Source organism: Triturus cristatus, chromosome 6, assembly GCF_964204655.1.
Source record: "Triturus cristatus chromosome 6, aTriCri1.1, whole genome shotgun sequence".
Classification (NCBI taxonomy): Eukaryota; Metazoa; Chordata; class Amphibia; order Caudata; family Salamandridae; genus Triturus; species Triturus cristatus.
Window position 1 is genome coordinate 505,123,981 of NC_140589.1, and position 26,828 is coordinate 505,150,808.

The 26,828-nt window shown below is 46.2% G+C and overlaps 1 protein-coding gene across 2 annotated transcripts in view; it reads left to right on the forward strand.

The window, feature by feature from the left end:
• FAM135A (family with sequence similarity 135 member A) overlaps positions 1–26,828 on the forward strand; it is a 907,387-nt gene that overhangs the window by 765,840 nt on the left and 114,719 nt on the right. For both annotated transcript variants that reach the window (XM_085610912.1, XM_085610914.1), the window contains one exon: positions 12,693–12,803. In XM_085610912.1, the coding sequence (XP_085467038.1) occupies positions 12,693–12,803 (111 nt within the window). The remainder of the gene's footprint in view (positions 1–12,692; positions 12,804–26,828) is intronic.

The following is a 26,828-nucleotide window of genomic DNA, read 5'->3' on the forward strand; positions in this document are numbered from 1 at the left end:
AGCTGAGTGTGGATTGACTGTTAAATGGCCAACAGAAGAGCCTCAAAGAGTGCATCTTCAAATTGGTTCAGCTGCTACTAAGAGTTTTAATGAAGTACTCAAATACGCAAAGTAATTTCTGAGCGATACAGGTGATACCCGCTCCATGGTTCATCTCATGGAGTTTCCCAACCTACCTCTCTCAGGCAAACGAGTCCAAGTTTTTGGTATCAGTAACAAGCAAATAACAAATCTGTTTTCAGCAAATGTCCTGGAAAAATTGGCTCACTTGAGAATGATCAAAAATGTATAATTTGTGATGCAAGTCCTTTAAATTTGTCAGGTAGGGAACTTCTGTGTAAAATGAATTGCGTAATGTTTTGTACGCCGGATGGTGTGACAATTCAAACGCACAAAGATTTTGAGTTTTTAAATTACAATCGTAAGAGTCAATAGTCCATTTGTTCACAGTTCTCACAAAAGATGATTTGTCTTCTGATTAAGACACAGCGAAAGAGGAGGTATGGGATTTTACAGGTAAAGAGATAGGGTTTATTCAGAGTGCAGAGTAAGTGAAAATTACAGTTTAACCAAATGCAGTTTACCACCAAACTCCTTAGTGCTAACCTACAAAGGAAGTAGAGGAGGGCATGAAAACCGTAATAGTGCAGAAAATGATATAGCAGGGCCTTTGAAAAGTAGTGCTAGCTAATCCTTGTAACTCATTTGTGATACAACTTTTTTTTATTTTTTATTTTAATGAGCACATTAAGAAGGGTGGTCCAAGACTTGAGAAAAATTTACAAAATTGCTATTCCATATTGTCTTGTGGTGCTGAATCCTGCTGTGAATTTTTTTTTTAAAGATTCCTGTAGATGCATAGTGGTACACAGTCACCGACTTGTGCCAAAGTTTATTTCCATTCTACTTAAGGAAAATAGGCCATATCCATTTGTATTCAGATTCCTAAATAAAGTTTGTGTGTGATGTTGTATCCCACAAGGATATCTGGAAAACCCCTTAATCATTAGCCAGATTCGAAAGAAATGTTTAGATAGTCTGCAGCTACCCTGTGTTTCAGTGCTGGTGCAGCATATTGATGACGTGTTGGCCACATCTAAAAGAAAAAAAGATTGTAAGTTGTATACAATTGAACTTGTGAACCATCTTGCTGACAGTGGGCATACGGTGTTTCCCACAAAAATGCAGTACTGTATGAACAAGGTTATTTATTTGGGTTACCATGTTGAAAAAGGGGTTGGAAATATGTCTAAAGAATGTATTTCTTCAATCCTAAGAATGAATCCTCCAAACATACAAAGAGAGGTAAGCATGTTTTTGGGAATGGTTGACTACTGTAAACAGTTAATTAAAAAAGTATCCCTCATTGCAAATCCTTTACTTAGGCTTACCCACAGCGATGTTTCTGATCCAGTTCCATTTGTTGGTGAATGCATGAGTGTCTTTCTTGAGCTCAGAAACAAACTCTGTAGCACACTTGCTGTAGGTATGCCGAATTACAAAAAAAAGATTTCTACATATTCTACTGTGAGAGAGAAGGGTGTGCATAGTCTGTTCTAACGCAAAAACATGGTGAAATCGAAAGGTCTGTAGCTTACTTCTCTGCCAAATTAGATCCAATTGCTGTCACACTTCCTGGATGTCTAAAATCGGTAGCAGCAGTTTGTTTGGCAAGTCAGCATAGTGAGGCGATTGTGACGGATTACATAGCATTTGACAAACGGCCATCTAGCCAAATATGAGCAGATGATTTTGGCTACTGATAATATTTCAATCAAAACATGCAGTACACTGAATCCTGCAATGCTTTTGCCCATTGCAGACCGGGATAGTGATGATGTGGTCTGTGATCATGATTGTGTCGTACTAGATGTTCCACTTGAAAGTGCTGATCAGATTCTCTTTTAAGACAGTTCTTTGTCTGAGAGACCATTATGCTACATTGAGAGCAGCATGCGGTCTTCACCGTATAAAAAAATTGTAGAATCATCCTATTTGTATAATTTAACATCAGCTCAAGTAGCAGAAATAATTTCACTTCCAAGAGCATGCTGCTTATCTGATAGATTGAGTGTTACAATCTATACTGACAGCAGCCAGCACGGTTTTGGTGTGGTCCACGATTTCTGACAGTTGTGATCACAAAGAGTTTTATGACATCTTCTGGTACTCCTATTGGTCATAGGACCTACATCCTGGAGTTGTTAAGAGCATTACATCAATATTTGCTGTAACCATAATGGTTACACTTGGAAATTGATGTGCAGATGAAGTAGCAAACTATTTTGCGCTTTAATATACTAAGATAACTTCAGTTCTGACATTGATTACGCTAGGACAGCTCTGGGCTGAGGCACCAGAAGATGAGAAAAGAAAATGGGACCTGTTGAGTTTCATGAAAGATAATATTGATGTGTGGGTAACACCTGAGAAGCAGTATATTCTACCTGATTCAATGTTGTTTCCTATGTTTAGGCATATTCATGGGTTGACTCATCTTGGTCGAGTTTCTGTGGTCAAGTTGTAATGTTCAATAAATATTGGTACAAGCCACACTTTAGATCTGTTGCTGAGGATTCGTGTCAGTGCTGCATTACCTCTTGACAGAATAATCTAGGGAAGAAAACTTTGGTGACAATGAGCCACATAGACGTCAACCACCTTTACCCGGACACAGTTGAATTTCGTTAAAATGTCAGTTTATAATAATCCTAGGTATATTCTTGTGATTGTATGTTTGATCTCTAAGTGGGTAGAAGCCTACCCAACTAGGCGAGCAGACAGCATGACAGTAGCCAAACTATTGATTGGTTTGGCAACTAATTTATAATCCGATGAGAATACATGCTTAAAGGATGAAGTGATGAATTTGTTGTGCTCTGTCTCACTGTGACTTACCAACTCCATTTGCAACACAACTCACTCCCTTTCTCTGCAATTGAATTTGGCACGGCCGGGGGTCAAATTTACTGCAGCTGCTGAGACAGTTGAGCCATGTGGCAGCGGCCAGCAGTGCTAGCAGGCAGCGCTGCCCGCTCGCCAAGATCTGATTAGCCGCAAAGTAGCCCAGCCCCTCACCCTCTTATAACTTAAAACTCTGGTAGCAGGACGTGACGTCCGGTCTCCGCGGTGCCTGAGTCAGTGTATATCACACAACCTGACTGGGCTGTCATGTATCAATAGTAGCCATTGAGCACTACCTCGACGTGACATCAACTGAGACCCACGCCGTGGCGGAAATCGCAATCTCTCTCCAAGAACTCAACTTACTTCAAGATAATACATTGTAGAATTGAACAGCCTGCCAGCAGAGTGAGCCCCAAGCCTGTGGGTGCAGCATGTGCACATCACGGCGCTGCCGGCAGCCGTTGATCCACAGTTTTAAATGGCTTGTCTTACAGCTGAGGCGCTATGCATTATGCATGACAATGCACTGCAGTGTGGTGATGTGGAGCACCACACTTGAATGTTTTAGTCTAATGCCTGATACATGGTACTTGGCAGGACTGGCATACAAATACTGAAAGGGCTTTTTGGACTGCCCATTTTCAGCCAGTGGCTACTGTGATTTAGCCTGCTTTAAGAATTGCTAAGGGGTTATCTATCTGCAGTGGTTATTTAATTACCCCCTAGGGCTCTGTCAGTGCTCTCTCAATTGGCTTCCCCCTCCTCTCTGCCTCTCTCGTCCGTTGCTCCCTGGTGTGCTCTCCCCCCTTTCTGTTCTGCTGAATACAGACAGTTAGTCAATTGTGCATGCCTAATTGGCATGACAACCACACGTTTTACCATCCACAACATTACTGTGCCTTGCCTTCTACTTTTAAATGGTGCAAATTTTCAGAGAGCAGTAGAAACAAAACCCAGCCAAATACACACTCTTCTCAGGCAGAAGTGAGTGCCAGCAGGTCAGTAAAACTGCTGCTTTGGTAGCTATTCTTGTGCAGTAGCCTGCGATTTGTCCCCCTTCAGTGCACCAAGGCTTTGCATTATCTTGCTCATTTCCTCTGCCCCAGGGTCAGTTGCTTATACCTTCCTCCTCCAGACTGGCTCTCCTGATTCTTATTACCTGCTACTTCTCCTGTTCTCGAGGAGACCTCAAAGGCAAGAGTCCTTCTGTAAGAATCAGCTCTGGCAGAGTCATCAGCACTTGTGGGTAGAATTTAGCCTCTGCGAGGAGCCACATTTCACCCCGGTTCGTTCTTCTGACTTATCAGCTCCCCCCAGGAAAATGTCTACCCAATTAGGAAATGTTACAAGCAATCAACCAAATAAATGTGCTGAAAAAAATAATAATAGGCTAAAAATACACTTACCATTAAGAAAGTGATATACATATGACACATTTTAGAAGATGCTAAAACAAAAGCGTATTTTTGTTTGATGCTTGTAGGTGCTTGCGATTATTCTGTCTGCCATTTTGTTCGGGTTTCAATGTGTTGTCTTTTTTTGCAAGCAATTGTGCATGTTTTCAGAATATATCCTTAGCTGAAGGAGTGCTGTCTGATTAGTGTGCTCCGGTAAGAAGTTCCAAAGCTGCCCTAAATAGGTAACACTGGTTTTAAGGGGCCCAGGGATGGGTGAATTGTATATAGCATTCATTTGCAAAAAGAGGTGTAGAGTAATGGCAGGTTCACTATGCTTGCAGTGCTGTCTGCAGCCTTTCGATCAACAATAAAACTAACTTTCCCTGAATGCAAAGGGGAAAGAACTACAACAGTACATTCAGTCAGCAGTGAGATCTTCCCATATAGGCGGGTATCCCTTGAACATCCTCCTCTTTCTTTCCTGCTTGCCAGCATCTAAGTACTCGTTACACTTTTCTCTTGAAAATTGTTTGATAAATGTTATGGTGATTATTTCCACGCTATGTGGTAATCACGGCACCTCACCGACCTGGTGGTGCCACGGGAACGCACTGCCACTATACTTTTGCAGCAATTAATGAGACTCGGGACCATGTGAACGCGGTGAAGCTGGCTGCCCCTAAAGGGCGCAAATTCCACAAGAAGCATCTCGTTGCTCCGCAGTGGATGCACTCTAGTCCATTTGAGTTTGGGTGAGTTGGCCCCAGGGCATTGACCCTAATTTCGTCCGCAGCATGTCCCAAACCTGAACTGGCTTGCCCAGGGCCATAATAGCCTTGTGCTACTCAAAATAAAGCGCCTGCAGCTAACACTGACTTTTACCTACTTGCTTCCCCTATGCCCAGAATTATTTGACAATGCTTATGCCCCCCCTTTTTTTTTTTTTGTTCTTTTTTTTTTTTATTAAAGCGCTTGGCTACTCTCTGGTCATCCCAGACCCCTATCAGGACTTTGAGAGCCATGGCTGATGAATATTTCGAGAAGGAATCCATACACGTCCTTCCCCTCAATGATGAATTCCGTGAGGCTGTCAATGTCTCTATTCATCATCCGTGGCATCCGCAATGGCGACCCTATAGCGATGGCAAATTCCGCTAGCCTATGCCTGCCCCATACCTCTGAACCTATCTACTTGTGCCCCATACTGGAGATTTTTCCCTCGCAGAACCACGCAAACAATCGGAAGAGTGACACAGGAGAAGATCTGGGGGTATTTGAGAACCTGAAAAAGATATTTCCGGCGTGCCTGTGGTGATGGGAGGCACCTTCAGAGTGCTGGAGATACCGCCCTTATCCCCAGGGCCCGATGAGAACATTAAGGAGTCGCCAGACCAAGCAGGCCCCTCACGCCCTGTTCATCCATCCTTGATCAGGGTCCCTTCAGATCCCTCAGACCACCAAGACTCAGAGGAGCCCTCCGACATGTTAGAACCAGAGGATCTCATCAATCCCTGCTCCACGGAATGGGTCTCAGCTGAAAAAGTCACCAAGTATATGGCAAGTTGCCTTAGGAAGCCTTTCGATAAGGATGTCAGAAATGTCTCAAGGCTGAATGTCCCCATCCATCCATTCCTAGCAAAGTAGCTCACACCCCTGAGCTGGACACCTGCATGGCCACCTTCCTGCAAAAATTTATCAGGGACATAGTTAGCTCCTTGATGTCAATGGGCTGCTCTCCAATATTCTGGACTTGGCAGAAGAAGCCAAAACCTCAATCAACCCTATTACCCCCGAGGCTCTCTCCGGGTGGGCACAGCGCAAGGTGATGTTCCTAGGGAGTGCGAACTGCGCCCTCTCTGCCGAGAGACGCCATTCCTTCCTACTGAATGTTGACCCCAAGTTGGGGGATTTGACGAGGCCAAGGCAGTAGCGCAAGGCGGGCTCTTGGAGGACCTGCTTATCAAAGAGCTCAGAAAATGTGTTACCACATTCACCTCCATAGATAAGGCGCAAGAATCTATCAAAAATATCTTTCTCCCCCTAATTGTCAGCGTAGCCATGGCAGAGGGCACATGGCTGAATGTTTCTACACCCAAGGCCGTCCCAAACACTCCAAAAGGACGCAGGGTCAGTCCCGCCAAGGAGAGTTCTTAGCCACCCGCAGAGGATACTAGGGTCGTAACACCAGAGGCTCGTCCAGAGTGCAATTCCAAGTTCAAACAAGTGATGATTCGCCATTTTTCCCAACTAAAGTTGGGAGGCAGGTTAGCACAATTCGGTCACAGTTGGGAGAGGATTACCTCCAACGCATAGGTTCTGCAAATTATCTGGGGTTTCCACATTCCATCCTTCTCGGCCGGGTTTGCTGACTTTTGCAGACAAACAGGCAGCCTTGATAGACTAAGAGATTGCGGCTCTCCTGTAGAAGGATGTGATTACCTGTGCTCAATTGCACCCATGCAGTTTTCTCAGCAACATCATCTTAGTAGCGAAGAGAGACAGAGGGCAATGACCAGTGATAAACCTCAGAGTCTACCGCCATTTCAAGATGGAGGGGATCCATCTCTTGCTCGACCTGCTCCGCCCCGACGACTGCATGGTACGCTTAGACCTAAAAGATGTGTACCTGAAGGTGCCCATTTTCCCTCTGCACTGCAGGTTCTTGCAATTCCAATGGCGAGATCAGGTTTACAAGTTCATGACGCTGGCGTTCGGTCTGTCCTCCGCCTCTTGGTGCTTTACCAAGGTTCTCAAACAGGTGATAGATCACCCCAGGTTTCAGGACTTCCACCTCATAGTATACTTAGACATTGTCCTGCTGCTGGACGAGTGTCCAACCCGCTTGGCGGAACATTTGCAGGTGACAGTCCATCTACTGGAGAGCCTGGGGATCATCCAAAATGGGCAAAAATCCTTTCTGGCCCGACCAAACAGACAACTTTTCTGGGCTTCATCATAGACTTAGTGGAGAAGACCTTAAGTCTACTTTCCCGAAAGATAGCCAAAATTCGCATGGAATTGAGGAGGACCTTATTGAGACCAGCATCTTCTCTTCGGCAGGTGGCCCGTATGTTGGGTCTTCTTCCTCTTCCATATAAGTAATCTTCCTGGGCTCGCTCCATTACAGAGCACTCCAGCGGCTCAAAGCTTCCCATTTGAGCAAAGGCCTCCAGTACTCAGATCAGATTCCCCTCACTGAGGAAGTCAAGGATGAAATAAGTTGATGGGTAGCACACATGAAGGCTTGGAACTGGAGGGCCATATTCGGCTCCGACCTGGATATTGTCATCGAGTCTGACGGCAGCAGGTAGAGTTTGGGTACCCGCTGCGGGGACTCCTTTACAGGAGGAAAGTGCTCTGCATAGTAACAGCCTCTCCACATCAACATCCCCACATCAATTCTTTGGAGCTCATGTCAGGGTCCTTCGTGATCAGATGTTGGACCAAGCACAGGGCCTAGTGCAGAGTCCTCCCGTAGATGGACAACATCTCTACGGTCAGATATATCAATCACCTGGGGGGTAAGTAAGTGAAAAGCTCTGGCAGATTTAGCCAAAGATTTTTTTAGCCTTCGGTCTATCCAACCAGGTATCAGTTATGGCAGAATATCTTCCCCGGGCCTCCAACACAGTGGCAGACTGGTGCTCAAGACAATGATCAGGCCTGAGTCTGTGGCAACTGCATCTCAGTATCTTCAGAAGATTGGAAGCCCGGTGGGGTCCGTTCACAGTGCACTTCTTTGCCTCTGCTGGACCTCCAGCTTCCCAGATATTTCAGCTGGAAGCCAGTCCCTCTGGCGACGGTAACAGACGCATTCCTACAAGACTGGTTGATGGAGACAGGAAATGCGTTCCCACTGTTCGCGATGGTCATGAGGTTGTCCACCCACGTGAGGAGACCGAGGGCAAGAGTAGTCCTAGTCACTCCATGTTGAAGGTCTCAAGTATGGTTTCCAGATCTACTGGAACTTTCCTGGGATTCTCCAATACTTCTACCCCACGCTCCAGATCTCCTTCGGAATCCATTTGACAAGTGTCACCCGTTACAGACCCAGAGGCGCATACCACTCAAGGCTTTGCAGATATCCGACAACGCTTGTGAGTCCCAGGCTTTTCCACAAGGCTGAGGGAATGCTTGCTGCAGCCTGGGCAGATGGCACTAGCAAATGCTATAAATTTGCATGGTCCAGATGGGTACGTTGGTGTGTGCAGGAGGATAGGGATCCCATGGATTGTGACGTCCCTATCTTGAATTTCCTGGCATCTCTGGCTTTACAGGCATTAGCATTTCGGATGATAAACTCCTACAGATCGGCCATTTCCACGGGTCACACTCCTTTGCAGGGGTCTCCAGTAGAAGAGCATCCTTTGGTGTCCAAGCTGGTGCGGGGGATACCTTTAGCTCTGCCCCTTGAACCCACGTACTCGTCTCTATGGGATGTCAACAAAGTTCCCCACCTTTTTCGGTCATGGCAGAAGAACAAGTACTTATCCCACATAGAGCTTTCGGCAAAGCTTGCCATGTTATTGTGTCTTTTGGCATGCCGTCAGACATCCGAGGCCTTGACATCACAGGTTAGATTTTTACTCCACAAGGAGTTACCTTTCATATTTCATGACGCACAAAGTCAAATTCAAAGATTGTGTCCTACCCAGCTTTCGATAGGGCCCCAAGATTTTGTGTTGTGCGATGTTTCAAAGCTTATGAGAACATGACAGAGGAACTCCACCCGCCAAGAGAATGCCAGTTGCTAATCTCCCTCAGGAAATCTTTCTAAGCGGTCACTCCTCCCACCATTGCTCAATGGGTCTTCTGGGTCATGCAAGAAGCGAGCATTGATGTCTCACAATTTGGCACACATACTGTCAGAGTTGCAATGGCCTCAAAAGCCTTTTTCCCTAGGGGCTCGCCTAGAGGATATCAGTAATGCAGTGGATTGGTCTTTTGACTCCATTTTAAATGATTTTACTTTAAACCGGTCCTGGATTTGGCCTCTTTGGTAGTGGATAAGCTTTGAACAAGCATAATCCTCGCCTCCGATCCTGCCATAGAATGAAAAATGTCCTTGTAAATATGAAGGAAAGTTCCAATTCTATTAAGGATGCAGAGGCGAGGAGTATTCCCGCCCTGGGTTCCTGAGAACTTTTCCCAACCCAATGGAATACCGTTTTTTTCCTTTGACTATTGTAAGGTCTAAGTATTTGATCTTTTTTCTCCTGGTCATAGGGAGGAGATTTCGCTAAGCCATTTCTAAATTTCTGGTTTATAAGGTTACTGTTTCTAGGAATAAGATTCTACTATATGTATCAAATGTACTCTAATTGCAGGAAATAGAGTACTACTGCTCCTAGTACTGAAGAAGAGAAATCCTAGGTCTAAATTATGAAGGCCATTTGTGCATAATCGAAAACAAGAGAAGCGTCAAATCGCAATATTGGTGGCCATGAATAGATATTGAGACAGAGAGAGTTGTCCTTGTAGAATGCTCAGTAGCAAACAAGACCCTGAACACTTTTAGACCTCCCTTACCTCCCCTTGAATGTCCTGGAGGTCCATGAGAAGCGTTAGCCCCGGAGATTGTAGGTCTGATTTTGGTGGTCAAGTTGGTGCAGCACTATTGTTTATAATTTTATTCAATTTATTCTGAAAATGGCCAGAACTGTGTATCTTAGAAAGTGCTGACGCTATTACGGTTATTAAATCTCTTGACTTAAAATTCCAGCTCAAGGGCACGCCCGATCACTTTTCTGTGATAATGGGCCTTAATTTGTCTTTGAGTACCTCTTCAGAGCTTTTTGTACAGGAATAATATTGTTTGGCGACATACTTCCTTACCCCATCCTTCCACAATTGTGCTGTTGAGCACTTTAACGTGGTATTAATGAGGCACACCCAGAGGCCCATCAAAAGGTGTAATAATTGGAAGTTGGAGGCCAGCAAATTATCATGGGCCTACCACACTTCACCAACTATGACGGGGTATACCCCTTTCACAATCCTCATGAGTAGGGACCATTCACTAAAGACATTCAAGCATGGGTGTGTATTAAAAGGGAATGCTTTGTCTCTTTAAAAAGGGTAAGGATAACGTAGACAGAGCCAGGGAACAATATACAAATACCATGATCAGAAACATGCTGTGAAAGAAGTGAAGCTGTCATTTGTTGATTGGGTCAAAGTAAAAGGAAAAAGAAGGAAGAGGAAGGATCTGAGTATATTTGTCAGAAAATTTGAAGTAATTAGCCATTACAATAATCCAGAAAAGCTCAGTGTTGGAAAGTATTTGCGTTTAAGTAAACTAGTTAAATGTCAAAATAGGGGAGGTTTCGGTACTGGCAACCCCAAGGGGTGGTTAATGGATAATACGAGAAATGTTGAAGGGAGCAGTGATGAAAATTCCCACGATATGGATCCATGTACTAGACTGGAAGACAGTTGGTGCCCCCGAGAAGTTTGATGATGTGGTTTTAGAATAAGTGTAAGCATTTGGGTTCTGAGGCGATTTAGTTTATACTGCCCTTTACTTTCACTTATGTTTTATGTATATGGTCATGTAATGAGATACTGTTATTTCCTTATTGCACCGTTCTTCTTGTTTGCTGGAGATATGTTGGATTGTATGTGCGCTCGTGCCTGCAAATTCCATTTCTCCCTTGAGTTTTGGAATGTAATGCCGTAGTATTCTGAAGGTTGGGAGGAGAGGTGTGTGCTTAACGGGCTCGGAAGCAGCTGGAGTTGTTACCGCTGGAATACACTGAATTAAAGGAACTTGCATTACTCATCATTACAAGGAGCTAAATCTGACCTGTATACCTGCGAACAAAATGCTTTCTACGGGTGTTAGGATGCATTTGTAGTTGTCGTGTTAGCATTATGAAATGATCCCCATTCCCATATCATTATGACATCGGTTTATAGTTCTAGCCTCTCCTGCTGCTCGTTATTGGTGTCTTAGTCGAGTTCATTTGAGCTAAGCCTTTTACTGCCGCTATGCACCTATTTCTTAAAAGTAAGCAGAGGAGGTAGTTTTGGTGTGCCAGTACACGACACCTGGCAAGCCTAACCCTAAGCAGACAGTAACCTTGTGCAACACAATCAGGGTGTAGATATTACCTTCGAACTGCTTTTGTGCTTTCCTACGCAGCGGCTACTTAAGAAACAGCGTGGCAGACCTATATATTGACTTGTGCTGCACAATCTTTATTTCAAATGCAGGATGTTGATTATTCTTCTCTTTGGTAAATAAAGTTGAAGCATACGGCCTGCTCTATGATGAAATGTGGTTTCTGCCATTAATGTTGTTAACGTGGTGGTGACATTTACTTTCCTCTGCAATAAAACATGAAAAAAGTAAACCTCTCTACTGTACTTGTTACTTTTGGGTTGTGACTGATGGGTGTACTTAAGTAGGGAATAAATAGCTTAGCATAGACACACAGATTACAGTTAAGGGTCCATGGCTGCATCTGCCTGTTCTTGAGAAACCTCTTATGCACGGTCTCCGGATTCACTATGCATTCCTTTGTCTTTTAGGTGGCCTAATTTTTGCTTGCATGATGCACCACTTTATCTTTAAAAGGTATTTCCATGTGTCGTTCTAGCCCCTTCTGCGTCTAGTATTTCTCTACCTTTTTTTGTTTAGTTCCATTTAAACTTTTCTCGATGATTTCATTGAGTTTTAAAAGGTGCGTTTCATAAAATTATTCACTGCTAACCTACGCGTTTGCCACCTCAGACCCTAGGCACTTGCTTTCCGCTACCAAATTCAAAGTTACTTAATTTATCAACTTGAAATGATGAAAGGCCTTGTTGGCCCTGTCAGAATAAAACCGTTTATACTAAACACTTTTTTTTGCTAGGCTGGTTTACCGTTTTCTTGCTATTTTAAGGGGCATTTACTATTTGCATTCATACACTTTTCAAACAGACAGAACAAACATTTTGGGCGAAAAAAAGAGGAAATGCCAGACATCCTTTTCATGGGCCCTTTAATAAAATGATCTGCGTGTGGTGGCTGGCAAATGCTACTTCTGGAGGAATGGTGGCATCGGGCCTTACCACGAAGAGCCAGCTACCACAAGCATATTATAGTAAGCACTTGGCTGCAAAATCGACATGCTGAAACCCTGCTCTACTCCTGGATGTAGTTAATGCCTGCTACATAACACAATTTTGGAAATTTTGATTATGCTCGCAAGTATTCTTATTCTCAGAGTTTCATCTTTCAATTTGAGAGCACACGCAGCAATTTAACAGACGGGATAACACTGGCAAAGCCAATTGGCCTGGCTTTAATGTGTAAACTCCTTCAAATGGCAGTTGTGAATTTGCTAACGATTACAAACTCAGGCATGCAATTCATCAGATGACTTTTTTTTGGATTTACAGGTCTGTGGTTTATGCAGAAGTGGAAAAAATCTGGCTCCTTACTTCAGCTGACATGTCGAGATCACTCCGACCCTCGACAGACCTTCTTATATAAACTGAGTAAAAAAGCAGGTCAGATGTTACGTTATTTGTACATATTGAAGTTGATGGCTATGTTTGGAATAGTGTGTGTTCGCGTGTAATGTCAACATAATAGACTAGAACACAAAAGCTGGTGTACAAGGAATGCTGCTAAAAGCATAAATAGAAGATTTATATACATAATACATCATACAATCTAGCATCCGCATATGATTCCTGTTGCTGTTTATGTGATATTTTACACGTTTTTAAGATTATTTCCTCTTCTTTTTACCCATTAAATTCAAAAGTGGTCTGCGTCCTTTCAGTTGGTAAATAGTAATTTCATTCACGAGCTATCAAGATCGTGTTCTGGACCGATTATTTCTGGCTCGAGCATTAGGCAGTCCACAGCGAAGTATGTTCCAAGTTAAAACAGTTAACAAAACAACACATTAACATCCCCCAACGAAGTTAGAAACACAAAGAAACATTTAATCAGCAAAATGACACTAGGGGCTCGATTCACAAAAGGCTGCGGCACTCGTGGTAAAGAGGGGACTTGCACTAGTGGCAGGAGGACCGCTATACTGCAATTACCCATTGCGGAGGTACCACCAGAAGTGTAGGGCCCCTTGCAACAAATATGGGACCCTGCCACGAGTGCAGAGGCCCTTTGTAAAGTGGCCCCTACATTCAAATAGTTAATGGTAACCAGATATTTGAATTCTGGAATTTTTAAGACTGACATCCATATGGACATATTCACAACAAACTACTAAATCTCTGTATCGGTTTGTCCAAAATTTCCTCATTTTTGGGAACTGTGAAATAACTCACATAATTATAGAGGATACCAACCAGAAACCAGGATAGACTTCCAAGCACATCTCCTTACCTTCCTTATACAACTAATTCAAGAATAGATTTACAGCACATTTTGCACTTTTCGTTAAACCTTTTTTTCAGGTTGTTTTCCCTTTGAGGAAATCTGTTACCTGAGATCCTTGATAGACAGGTATGTGTAGTTGTCCTTATTATGCTAGGGTTTGAAACGCCAGCAAAACCTTTCTGCATAGCTGCAAAGTTAACTTTGTGGGTGATCGGCAGGTTCCCATAGCCACTCCCCTTGTCTTCTAGCAGACACCTACTTATATGTAAAGGTTTTCCCAAATGATGTATTTTTCTTACTAAACAAGTTGAATTTATATTTGTAGAAGTCCATAAATCCTGTTTCTCTGTCTTGCAATCTATGAACGTGAATTAAACTTATTGTGCCCCCAAGTTTCATTAATGGCTCACTTATAATTAGGACTGTCACTATTCTTTTATTATGTTTGAGAGATGTGTAGTTTAACTTTTAACATAAGTTAACACTTGGTAGGCTGTGTGCATGGAATTTTCTGAAGTAATACACTCCACCGTTAAAATGAAATTGCTTTAGCAGAGGGGAAAGATAGGACGAGTGCAGGTAACAAATTGGAAATATATTTTTACTAGTATGCCTCCTTCAGTTACCTTTATGTAATGCACTAGCTTACCTCAAGGCACTGATGCATACTGAATTGATTCAGTAGAGTTGTTTGGGAGAAATGTTGTAAATCCTTGTCATCTGATTAAGACTTCTAGCTACAGATTCCTTACCTTAGAATATTCTGTAAATTTTCAAGCCGTACCCCTGCATGCTGGTAGCCTATTTGGACCCCACCCCTGCTCGCTAATGCCAGTTCTTTTCTTTTGAGTTACACAATAATGGGGTTAAACCCAGAAGCCTCACTAGGGCCTGGGTGAAATGAGGTACAATAAGGGGGGTGGTCCCAGTGGTTAATGCAATATTAAATGTACAACAACATCACCTGATAAATCGATTAAAACCAATTTTTAAGCATATAGAAAATATTTAATCACATTGAACATATAATGCCTCATGTTCAGACATAGCACATTTATCACACAGATTTCTGCTGAATCACAGATCAGCTGTGTTTCATTAAGCATGAACAGCATTCAGCTGCAGAAAACACAAGTGCTCGTTCGCGCTGTGACTATTTCAACTGTGAAACTTCAGTGCTTTGGTTGAACAGCCAGCAATCGGATCCTTAAAGAAATGGTAAAAGAAAAGTGAAGTCATTCAACCAGACGGATGGAGCATCTTGATTTATTCATGCCAGTCTCCCCCAAACCATTGGATTAAGTCATAGATGTCTACATATAATATAAATAATCCGTGCCTCTCTGCATTTGGAGCCTTCGGGCCCGAGCTTGTTCTCTCCACCCACCACACGGCCAGGTGGACCAAGGGTGCCCCTACGGTCCTGATGAAGACCATCTTGTAAGGAGTGAAATTGCCTACACCAACCCTGGTTCAAAACGTCGACAGCTCTGTGTTCGCTGTATTAAATGTGGACAACAGTGATAGATTCACGGTGTCCTCTTTTGACATTCTGTTCTTGTAAATAATTTAGCCTTGGTTAAGGCTGTTTAGGCCTTTTTATGCGTTATTGATGTACACACTGTTCACTGCCCTCCCTCTATCACTCACCCTCACTCTATCACTCACCCTCACTTTTGTACATTGATGCACCTATTCCCCCCTTTCCGGGGCACCTATGCATAAATCCGTGTGATAAATGTGCTATGTTTAAACATGAGGCATTATATGTTCAATGTGATTAAATATTTTCAATATGCTTAAAAATAATTGATTTATCAGGGGGGCCTGGCCGACTGCCGAACATGGCGGCCGCCTTTTAGCTGAGCTCCAGACCGAGGCTCAAAGATCCTGAAACTTCATTGCCACACGTCGCACAGAGGGGTCCCTTGCAGCGTGTCCTGGTGGAGCAAGGCGGTGCAGATGATCAGACCCGGTTTTCGGCCCACTGCCACCCACAATTCGCAACTTACACGGTCCGGAGCTCGTACGCAGGCCGAGAGGGAAAGGCGGGCCTGGAGCCGCGGGCTCGCGGTGCTGAACGGCGAAAGATCCTGAATGCGGGACCGCTGCGGAGTAGGTCCTGTGTGAGCTCCCCGCCGATTGAGGGGGACAGTCCCAGCGGCTGGGAATCCTGTGTAGCAGACCGGGCCAAGGCGGTGAGTGTGACCGTGCCCCAGGGGTAGGCCCCAGGGTTGGAGCCACGCGGGCCTGAGGACGCTGTGAGGTCTACGACTGGTGCCCCAGAAGGGGAATTGGAACATAGAAGGGCCCGATCACGCGATTGAGAACAGTACAACCGGAGAGGCACAGAGAACTGTTGGTGACATGAGGGGTGAAGAGCGGGGACAAAAATAAATACGGACGACGCCGGAGGGTGCAGATACTGCGTCATTAATCCCAGCGGTGGGCCTGATCAACGGAAGAGAGGCAGTCTGAATGTGTGGCGGGCTGGGAGCACCTGCAGAGACCTGAGTAGGAGGAGTGCAATACACAAGACCTGACATAGGTGCCTGCAATCGGGAGAGTGGGCCTGCTACATTCCCGGCTGCCCCCACTAGCACCGTATCTGAGCCTTAGAGGTCATTGAGGGCTGGGAAGTCCTGGAAAAGACGTCTGCGAGACAGCCCCGGCAGACCCTGACGGCCTGTAGTGTGCCCCTGGCAAATTGTACTGCTGAGCAGGGTGCCACAGAAGACCATAGGCTCTGCAACGCCCGCATCTACAGCGGGCCATAGATCGAGCCGATCCCAGCACCAAGTGTCTGCCCTGTATGAGCACGATAACCCGCTGTGTCCCCAATCCGTGTGTCTGTGACGAACGCTGGTAGGACCGCCGCTGGCGATCTGGCGCTGTGACACACCGGACCTGCCGCCCCCCCTACAACACGGTGAGGCAGTTCATCGCTTGGCTTACACGGCCAGGACGGCGGTGATGGGCTGCAATAAAGGAAAGCAGCAGGATGCTGGCCCCAGTGCTGACCCCACAATGGAGCAAGCGGAGTATGGCGAAACATCACAGTTGCCCAGCTGTATACCACCTACAAATGAAGCAGAACCATGGATAAACTGGATCTTATTCTTGAGGAGGTACGGGACTCCAGAAAAGCCATTGAACAGCAAATTGTCGCCCTTACGACCGGTTTCACGCTGCTCAAAGCGGATCATGCCAAGCTAGCGGATAAGGTGAAGGATAACACCATGGCATTGGCAGAACTGTCTCCACAACAAGCCCAGAACACGACCCACATACAACAGCTCCAGAAACAAGTAAATACCATGATAGACCGAGTTGAAGACGCGGAAGGGAGAGCGAGACGGAATAACGTACGCGTCATTGGGCTGCCTGAACGATGTGAAGGGATGGATTCGGCCCGATACATGGAGCAGTGGTTCCGCGAACATGTCACATCGGAGGGCCTCTCTGCTCAGTACTGCATGGAACGAGCACATAGGATACCCACTGGTCACCCTAAACCGGGAGCTCCCCCTCGGCCCCTTATCGTCCGACTGTTAAATTAAAGGGACCGAGACATGTTGTTACAAAAAGCGCGGGAGCTGACTCAGATAAACTTAGAGAATAGCAGAATATCGCGATATCCGGATTACACACTTAGGGTGCAGAGACAGCGCTCCTCCTTCCTGGCTGTTAAAAAGAAACTGAGAGACCTGAATCTAAACTATGCGCTACTCTTCCCGGCCCGATTAAAAATTATTCATGAACGCAAAACACATTTTTTCGAGAGCCCGGAAGATACCAAGGAATGGCTGGAGGTGACAGAACCTACAGCGAGTGGGGATAACGCCTCCCAGAGCACACAGCATAGCTCCAATCGAATGGAACCAGCTGGCACCCGCCGGAGCAGACGGATTCGCAGGAACTCTCGATGGACCAACCTGACGTCACAGCAAAAGCAACAGAGCAAGAAGCAGGCGGTCATGCAGCTGCTACATTTCGACAGACTACACTAATCTAGGACTCGGCCTCCTCCGAGGACAACTTGAACAGGTCGGACTCTGAGGGCAGTGTGGCCCTGTTTCCCACCGTGACCCCACAAACGGCAGATGGATTATTTGGCTGACTACCATAAGACACTGCTGCTTAAAGACCTACCTCTGACACTGATATCATATCCGTTTGCTAAAATATGTTGCAGCAATGTGTGTGTAAATTTTTTCCCGAGCCCGGGGTTCCGTTCTGACGGAGCTCTATAGTACGTTGGAGTGCGGTCTGCACCCCATGGATGGCATTGGCGATGTCCCCCAATCTGCAAATGCCATTGTTGTACAGGGCATAGTTTTGTTTGCCATGGTTAGTTGCATGGTCCGGTATAGTTCCTTGACCGGATCGAGTATTGGGAGTTTTGAGGGAATACAGTCCTATTCATTTGATTACTATGAGGCGGCTTATCACTAGCACATCTACGGCACGGCCTGTCCTAGAGACAAACTTAGTATTACAATGCATACACTCAGCAAGTATAACATAATAACGTGGAACATTAGAGGATTGGGTTCCGTCCAGAAGCATCATAGAATACACGCTCAATTGCTGCGTCGTAAAGCACAAATAGTGTACTTACAAGAATCCCACATGTTGGAACAGGAGGCAGTGAAGCTTCGTAAGAAATGGAGGGGACAGGTTTTCTCTACTAGCTACTCTGGATATGCGTGTGGTGTCACCATATGGATCAGGCAAGGAGTGCCTTTTAATTCCTTAGAACGAAGAGTTGATAAACAGGGACGCTGTATTTTCATACGAGGGTCACTTGATGGTTAGCAAGTAGTGTTGGGTTGCACTTATGCGCCGAATATTGAACAATAACGTTTTTAATTACCCTGAACCTAGCATTAGCAGGCTCGGAGATGCATCCCTGGATTATAGGAGGGGATTGTAACACCATCATGGATATTGCATTAGACCGGTCCCATCCCCCTCTGAATGGTGCAGGCGTGAATAAGCAGGCAAAGGCACTTTGCAGTTCGGCGGAGGGTTGGGCACTCTGCGATGTATGGAGAATGCGACACCCAACACATAGGGAATACTCGTTCTACTCCACGGTCCATATACTACATACTAGAATAGATAGAATATACTGATCAAACACGATTGCGATGCAGGTCACACACGCTACATATCTAGCCAAAACCTTTTCGGACCATAACCCACTAGAGATAAGTCACATGGGGCAGGATATCTACTCCGGTACCTACTTGGAGACTATGGCCGCAGTTGCTAGAAGACACACCGTTCCGTATCGCCATGGCCGACACTATTGTGCATTATTTTGCGGAAAATAGTAATACAGCTTCAAATGGTTCAATTGAATGAGACGCCTGTAAGGCGGTCATACGCGGTAGGGCTATCAGCGTGACAGTGGGAGCTAGACAGGAAGTTCATAAGTCCCTTACAGAAACCGAACGCAAGATGGATAGATTGGAACAGGAAGCCGCAAATGACAGGGAGAAACAGGCACCACTCCAGGAAATCCGCATCCAACACGCGGAATTGTTAGTCTCTTCGAATTATAGACCACCAACGGTACACGCAAAGGTGTCATTCTGAGGCGGACAAATCAGGGGCATTGTTAGCTAAAATACTACGTGACGATCCCCCTGCCATTGTAATTAACGAACTCACTACCCTGGCAGGTGTTAAAGCATATACCCAAAACGACATTAATGCAGCCTTTTGCCAATACTATACTACATTGTACAGCAAACCTACAGATAGGGAGGAAACGCGAATAGACGACTTCTTACACGCATTGCCATACCCACAACTGATTGCAGCAGCCCTGAAAGACCGGTCTGGCCCTGTTACCAAGCCTGGAATCAAGATAGCAATTAAAGGGCTCCCTCGTAATAAAACCCCTGGGCTGGATGGGTTACCTGCAGAATTTTATAATACTTTCATGGACTCTCTCCTGCCCAGCCTAGAGCTCTTATACAACACGGCGATGGCGGAGGGAAAATTGCCACTCACCACAGCACAGGCATTGGTGGTCTCTCTCCCGAAACCGGGGAGAGATCCCGCCGACATGGCAAGCTACCGCCCACTATCGTTGCTAGCAACAGATTACAAAATACTTAGTAAGGTACTGGCGAATAGGCTTCTGCCCCTCCTGAAGCAACTGATACACATAGATCAAACTAGCTTTTTGCCGGCCAGGAGCACGTCCTTGAATACCAGAAGACTACACTACCTCATGGCGGCCGCCCCAGCACGTTACACTCATGCGGTAGATCTAAGCCAAGCGTTTGATACGCTAAACTGGGAATACATGTTCAAGGCACTGGCGAAATTTGGGCTGCCGGATGACAATATCAAATGGCTCCGCCTACTGTATGATGCCCCCACTGCTCGTGTCCGTACCGGAGGTCATATATCAGCTGCATAGCCGATATTTAGAGGGACGAGGCAAGGATGCCCGCTCTCGCCACTTCTGTTTATATTGGCATTGGAACCCTTGGCTCTCAAGCTGCGTGTAGACGCACAGGAGATGGGCATTCCGATGGGGCCCACCATGCATTTCTTCTCTGCTTACGCTGCCAACATTATTCTTTACATTAGAGAACTTAGGTCGGATTTAGCCCCTCTGTCTGAAATATTTGCCACATATCAGGCCTGGCTATTAACTCAACAAAATCACACACCTTTTTCTTTCGTCAGCATGTCTCACCCACGGATATCTTATTTGGGCCCACAGTATTACTGGTGGCTCCGCACACGTTTAAATATCTGGGTATTCATGTATATCAGACACCCACCGATATGTTGGACAGCAAACCTCAATAGAGCAATCAGAACCCTACGCTCTAGTATCGCCTTTTGGATCACGTTACCGTTATCAGTACTGGGACGAGTGGCCATAACGAAAATGGTGGTCCTTCCACGATTGATTTATTATTTTACAAATCTACCGGTGCTACTCCCACAGAACACTTTTAACTCTTAAATACTATGCTAATTGACCTCATCTGGGGGCCCGGCAGACGGAGGATAAGCCTCAAAAAGCTTCTGCTTGGTGCGGATAGAGGAGGCCTGGGAGTGCCGGACCTTAGAGCATACTACTATTCCTGTCAATTACAGTGCCTGTCCTTTTGGACTGCCGGGCGTAATTTGCAAGAAATAGGATACACTGAGCGAGATATCACAAGAGGGACCTTGCATTCACTGTTATTACTGCGCTGCAAACTCCCCCAGCATCTTCCTCCTCTGCTAAACACGGCGCTACAGTGTTGGAAAGTGGCACTACACTACACATGCCCACACCCTGCCTACGCAGGTAACATCCCCTTATTGGGAATACCACTGGCGACTGGACAAATAACGAAGCGTACTATCGCTCCCTGGCTAGATGTAGGGGTTAGCTCGGTGTCAGTCTTGTTCTACGATGGACAGCTACTGGATTATGGTAACTTTGTTAGAGAGACAGGGTGCCTGACCACTTGTATATATTGCATGCGGCGATAGTACAATATGTAAAAACACATTGGGCCCCACACCGGCAGGAGTCTTCTACGCACGAATTGGTTAAAGCCCTTTGTTATATGGGCTGGGGTAGGCACTTAATTAAATGGTTGTATGTAGGGATCCGTGCCCACGCGGGGATAGCCCTCGATCCGTTACGAAACACATGGTCGGATGCCATAGAGCGGGCTCTAGAAGACTAAGAATGGGAGAAAAATGTATAACATCCTAAGAAACTAATAATAAATGCAAAATTCAAATACATCCAAACCATGATACTTCACAGGGCCTATCTTACCCCCCCCCCCCCTCCTCCCCCATAGACTGGACAAAATGTTTCTGCAAACTCAACACCACTGCCCCAGATGTCGCTGTGAGGGAGCCGATCTAGCTCACATGGTGTGGTCCTGCCCACATCTAAGGGGGTTTTGGGACTCTGTCAGACAATATACATACGCAGCCACACAAAGGGACATAACCAATACCATAGAAGGATGCATCCTGGGACTTCATAAATCCTCCTCTAAACACAAAGCACAATATAGATTCGTGAACCTGTCGCTGATCCTAGCAATAAGGGCTATCACCATGCAGTGGAAATCCAAGAAAGCACACTCTGCACACACGTGGCAAGGTGAACTGATTCGCTGGGGTAGTGCAGAAAGCGCTGCCATACGACGGAAGGAGGCCAAGGGACTACGTAAAACCCCAATAGCACTGGAGTGGGATGTCATGCTAGAAACTCTTAAAGCGCTAGAATTAGACTTTGTAGACACCCACTACGGTTCGCAATAAAGAGTGTAGAACTCCAAACCCACCACGAACAGGACAATCATAGATGCAAGAATACGATCCATTGAACAGGTGTCGTTGTCAATGTAATTCAACAGTCGATATGCTGTTGTTGCTTATAGTGCTGTTGTATTCCAAGCCTCAGACAACAGGTGATCTCGTACGCTTTTCTACGAAGATAAACGGACTGGAGGGAGGGGGGATAAGTTGGGGAAGTTACTGCATTAGTCATAATATATAAAATGAAAAGTACTAATAAAATCTGTTTTAAAAAAAAAAATTGATTTGTCAGGTGATGTTGATTTCCATTTAATATTGCATCACCACTGGGACCAGTTCTTTTATTTCTGCGCCAATCAATGCAGATCTGGATAGAGTTACCTTCAGTCATTTTTTGACTCGTATTTCACGACTTTTTGTCATAGCTTTTTTGAGATTTTCATCTCTTGGTGTGTCGGGAATGCCCCTTAAAAAGCCAACAGGTTTTAAAACGTGTGGTTCCTGTCACAAGCAGATCTCTGTGACAGACTTTCATTTTGTTTGCCAATGGTGCTTGTTGCGGATCCATTACTCCAAGACCTGCAAGGAATCCCGCACCATGAATCTGAAGGCGATGAACCAACGGTCCCTGAAAGACCTCTCCGCTCAGCCCCTCGGCACTGTTGATCCCGGTTGCGCGAACTCCATCGTCATACCTGGCTCTGACATGGTGCTGGATGGATGTTGCTGTATGATGACTCCGGCGCTTACTGGTACCATGCCTTCTGAACTGGAGCCAGTGCCTTTTTCCTTTGACAGGCCTGGAGAGGATGACAATTAGGATGGGTCAGAGGACTCTTATTATTACCACCATCCCATTGAAGACACAGAGGACTACTGGTAGAGGAACTGGCAGATGCGAGTGGATTGAACACTTCACCAGATACTGGCCTGGTTTTCCCCTCCTACCAAGGCTATGGAGAAGCGGGCCTCATTTGCAGTGATGGTTTGGTCGGGAGTCGACCCTTCTAAACCTTTTATTCCCAGTAGGTGAAGCCCTTACAGGTGTCCTCTTTTAGGCCTTGTCCACGCCTGCACAGAGGCTTCTCTGCACAGGACAAATGCCTGCCACCATCTCCCCTCTCCTGGAGACCCCATTTTCCTCAGCCAGCACCCCACCCCAGAGAGCTTGGTGGTCCAAGCCTCCACTTCCAGGATCAATCTGGGTGCGTCCCCTACCACTCCACTCGATAGGTGATCCTAAAGGCTGATTACCTTCAGTAACAGGAGTTTCTCTTCCTCCAGCCTAGCACTGTGTGCCTTTTAGGCCAATACACCAACACTATGTGGGATTTGGTTGCGCAAGTGCTACCTATGGTCTCAGAGACAGCCCGAGCCATGCTCTCCCAAGCTATTGCTGACAGGCGAGAAGCAGCAAAGTTCATCATCAGATGTGGACTTGATACAAGCGCCTCCCTGGGCAGAGCAATTTCATCGTCATCGGCAAAAAGACCTCACGCTTGGCTGAGAACCTTTGGATTTTCAGGTGATGTCCAAGTTTTACTTATGGACATGCCCTTAGATGGCTCTCACCTCTTTGGTGAGAAGGTGGACTCGGTGCTGGAGCGCTTTAAGGACAGCAGAACTACGGCCAGGTCCTTGGCTCTATTCATTGCCCCTAAAACAAAGTCTTAGTCTATCCATTGCCCCTAACCAATCCCAGGCTGTCTTCCTCCTGTTCTGTGGCTATTGTAGGGGCTACTAACCACATCCCTTCCCACCCAGCCACCAAGACCAATGGGCTTCCTAGCCTTTTTGCGGATGCAGTCTCCACAGACCACGTGGGGCCACCAACGAACAGTCGGGTCAGTCCAGCGCTCCACCCCAACCACCACCCCCCCCTCAGGCAGCCACAGCCTTCTAACCCCTTCAGTGTGTCCTTATACCAGCACAGAACCCAGTGGGAGGCAGGACACACCATCACCTGCCCCACTGGCAGCCCATAATAATCGACAAGTGGGTTTGATAAATAGTCCAGATGGGCTACTCCATCACCTTTCTGGAGACTACCTAACCCAGGGAACTCACTTACAACCGGCTGACGGAGGACCATCTCTTCTTACTCCGGCAATAAGTGTGAGCCCTTTTGGCGAAAGAGGCCATAGGGAGAGTGCCAGCATCAGAAGTAGGTTGTGATTGCTATTCCGGCTACTTTTTGGTGGCAAAAAGGATAGAGGCCTCCTTCCTGTCCTAGACCTGCACTTGCTTGAAACAGGAAAAGTTCAAGATGCTCACCTTAGTTCAGGTCCTGTCTGCTCTGGACCCTGTAAACTAGATGGTAGCATTAGAATTGCAGGGTGCATACTTCCACATCCCTATCCTGCCTGCACACACGTGCTACCTGCGGTTCATGGTGGGCCAAGAGCACTTTCAGTTTACTGTGATCCCCTTTATCTTCACCAGCGCCCCTCAGATGTTCACCAAGGGGATGGCGGTGGTTGCAGCACCTCTGCAGAGGTCAGGGATTCCAGTCTTCCCCTACCTCGATGATTGGCTTTTGACGGTGGGCTCACCCCAGGCAGTCGTCTTTCACATCCAGACTATGGTGAACTTCCTACATTCACTGGGATTCACTGCCAACATGCTGAATATATACCTGACTCCCTCTCAGAAGCTCCTTTTCATCTGTCTCACTCTGGACACAGTGCAGTTTAAGGCCTATCCTCCCAAACGGCATGTCTAGGATATTCAGGCTATGATACCGATAAGTTCGAGGCAAATGAGCTGCAGATCACACACTTAGGATAGTAGATCGGCATCTGGTGTTGGGCTCGGATGCTTGCAGGTTGTTGTTATCTTCGGAAGAAGTCTTTGGTCACGAGATAGGTGACTCCTCCCTTGGACTACAGTGCGCATGGGCATCCACTCCATCTTCAGATTGTTTTTTTCCGCCATTGGGTTCGGATGTAACTTTTCCACTCCGGTAGAAAACTTCAAAAACAAGCTTTCGAAGCGAAAAACTTTTACAAGACTACATCAAGGCACCTTCACTCGACATCGAATTCATCGGACCGGTTCCAGACGTCGACGCGGGCAATTTGACCTATCCGCGCCGTGAGGCCTACGGCTCATGTAAAGGACGCCGTTTAAAAAATGCCCCCAGTGTGGAGCAAAGTTCCCACACAGTGACCATCATAAGGTCTGCAACCTGTGCCTGTCGCCGGAACACGAGTCCGGCTGTCTAGCCTGCGCCGCATTTCGATCCAAAAAGACCATTCGGGATCGAAGAGCTCAACGCCATATCATGGCACACAAACCAGCCCCGGAACCAGAAAACATCTTCGATGAGGGTCCCGATGTCCCGGAAGAAGATTCTGAGGAACTTCAAATTACCTCAGATGTAGACGACCCCATTACTCCGGGGCAATGCGTGAGTACCACTGCCCCTACCCCAACCCCTCCAAAACCAAAGGCATTGGTCAAGACTTCGCCAGCTGGCCCCAGTCGAGACTGAAAACACCCTTCAGAAGCTCTGCTTCGAAGAAACACAAGCCTTCCAGTGGCTCGGGCCTGAGCAAACCACATATGATTGTGCCACCGGCACCTTCGGCACCGAAGACACAAGACCTCTCGGCACCGAAACCGGCTCCGGCGCCTTCGGCACCGAAAACACCGAGGCCCATAGACAAACCGGCACCGAAAGCTCCCAAGCTCAGACTCAACTTCGGCACCGAAACCTTCATCCGTGCCGAAACCTTCATCAGCACCGAAACCACCGGCTAAGGACTATAATACACCTCCTAAAGCCAAAGACTCTACCGATCACCCAAAACCTCGATCGGAACCGAAAAAATCGGCGCCAAAGTCTGTTCCTGAAGACCAAGAACTTTTCCACCCAGATCCAACACAAAAAAGGATCTATATTAATCCAAAAACTGGACATGTCACTGCTGTACCTTGTAGGAAACGGAAACCGAATACAACACCTGCCCCAGTTCCTATAAAGAAGAAGGACTCTGCAACATCAGCAATTCCTCCTTCCTCTCCTGTACCACCTCCTATCCCACCCCCTCTGCCTACACCACCATTACCTCTACCATCTCCATCACATACACCACCCCCACAGGATGATGATGATGACCTAGGGGGAGGGGGTGATCCTGATGATCTTAATGATCTGTTCACAAATCCAGATACCGTACCATTGGACGACTGGGCATACCCTCTACCAGATATGCCTGACCCTACACCATATCCCTCCAAAACCATCACCTCCAGATGACTACCTGGGGTTTGGACAACTAGTACACAGAGCAGCACGTTATCATGGCTTCACCATGCACTCCGATGCACCCGAGGAAGACTTCCTCTTAGACACTTTTGAACAGTCTCAGAAGTCGGTTCAAATTTTACCCATGATTAAAGGGGTCATAAAACACGCCACAGAAGTATTTAAAGACCCCGTACGGGCCAGGGTACTCAACTCAAGAATTGAGAAAAAATATAGACCTGCCCCAGAAGATCCTTGTTACATCAAAGGGCAGCTCCCTCTGGATTCTCTGGTCGTTTCCAACGCAAGGAAACGCGCCAACTCCCAAACTACGGGAGATACACCGCCCCCTGACAAGGAATCCAAACTATTAGAGGCATCGGGCAAAAGAGTAGCAGCACAAGCCGCTAATCATTGGCGTATCGCCAACACCCAAGCCCTATTAGCACGCTACGATAGGGCTCACTATGATCAGTTAGAAGACCTGATACAACACCTACCAGACCAATACAAGGCCCAGGCAAATGACCTTATACAAGAGGGAAAACTTATCTCAAATGCCTCAATTAAATGTGCAGTTGACGCCGCAGACACTGCCTCTAGGGCAATAAACACAAGTGTACTCCTTAGA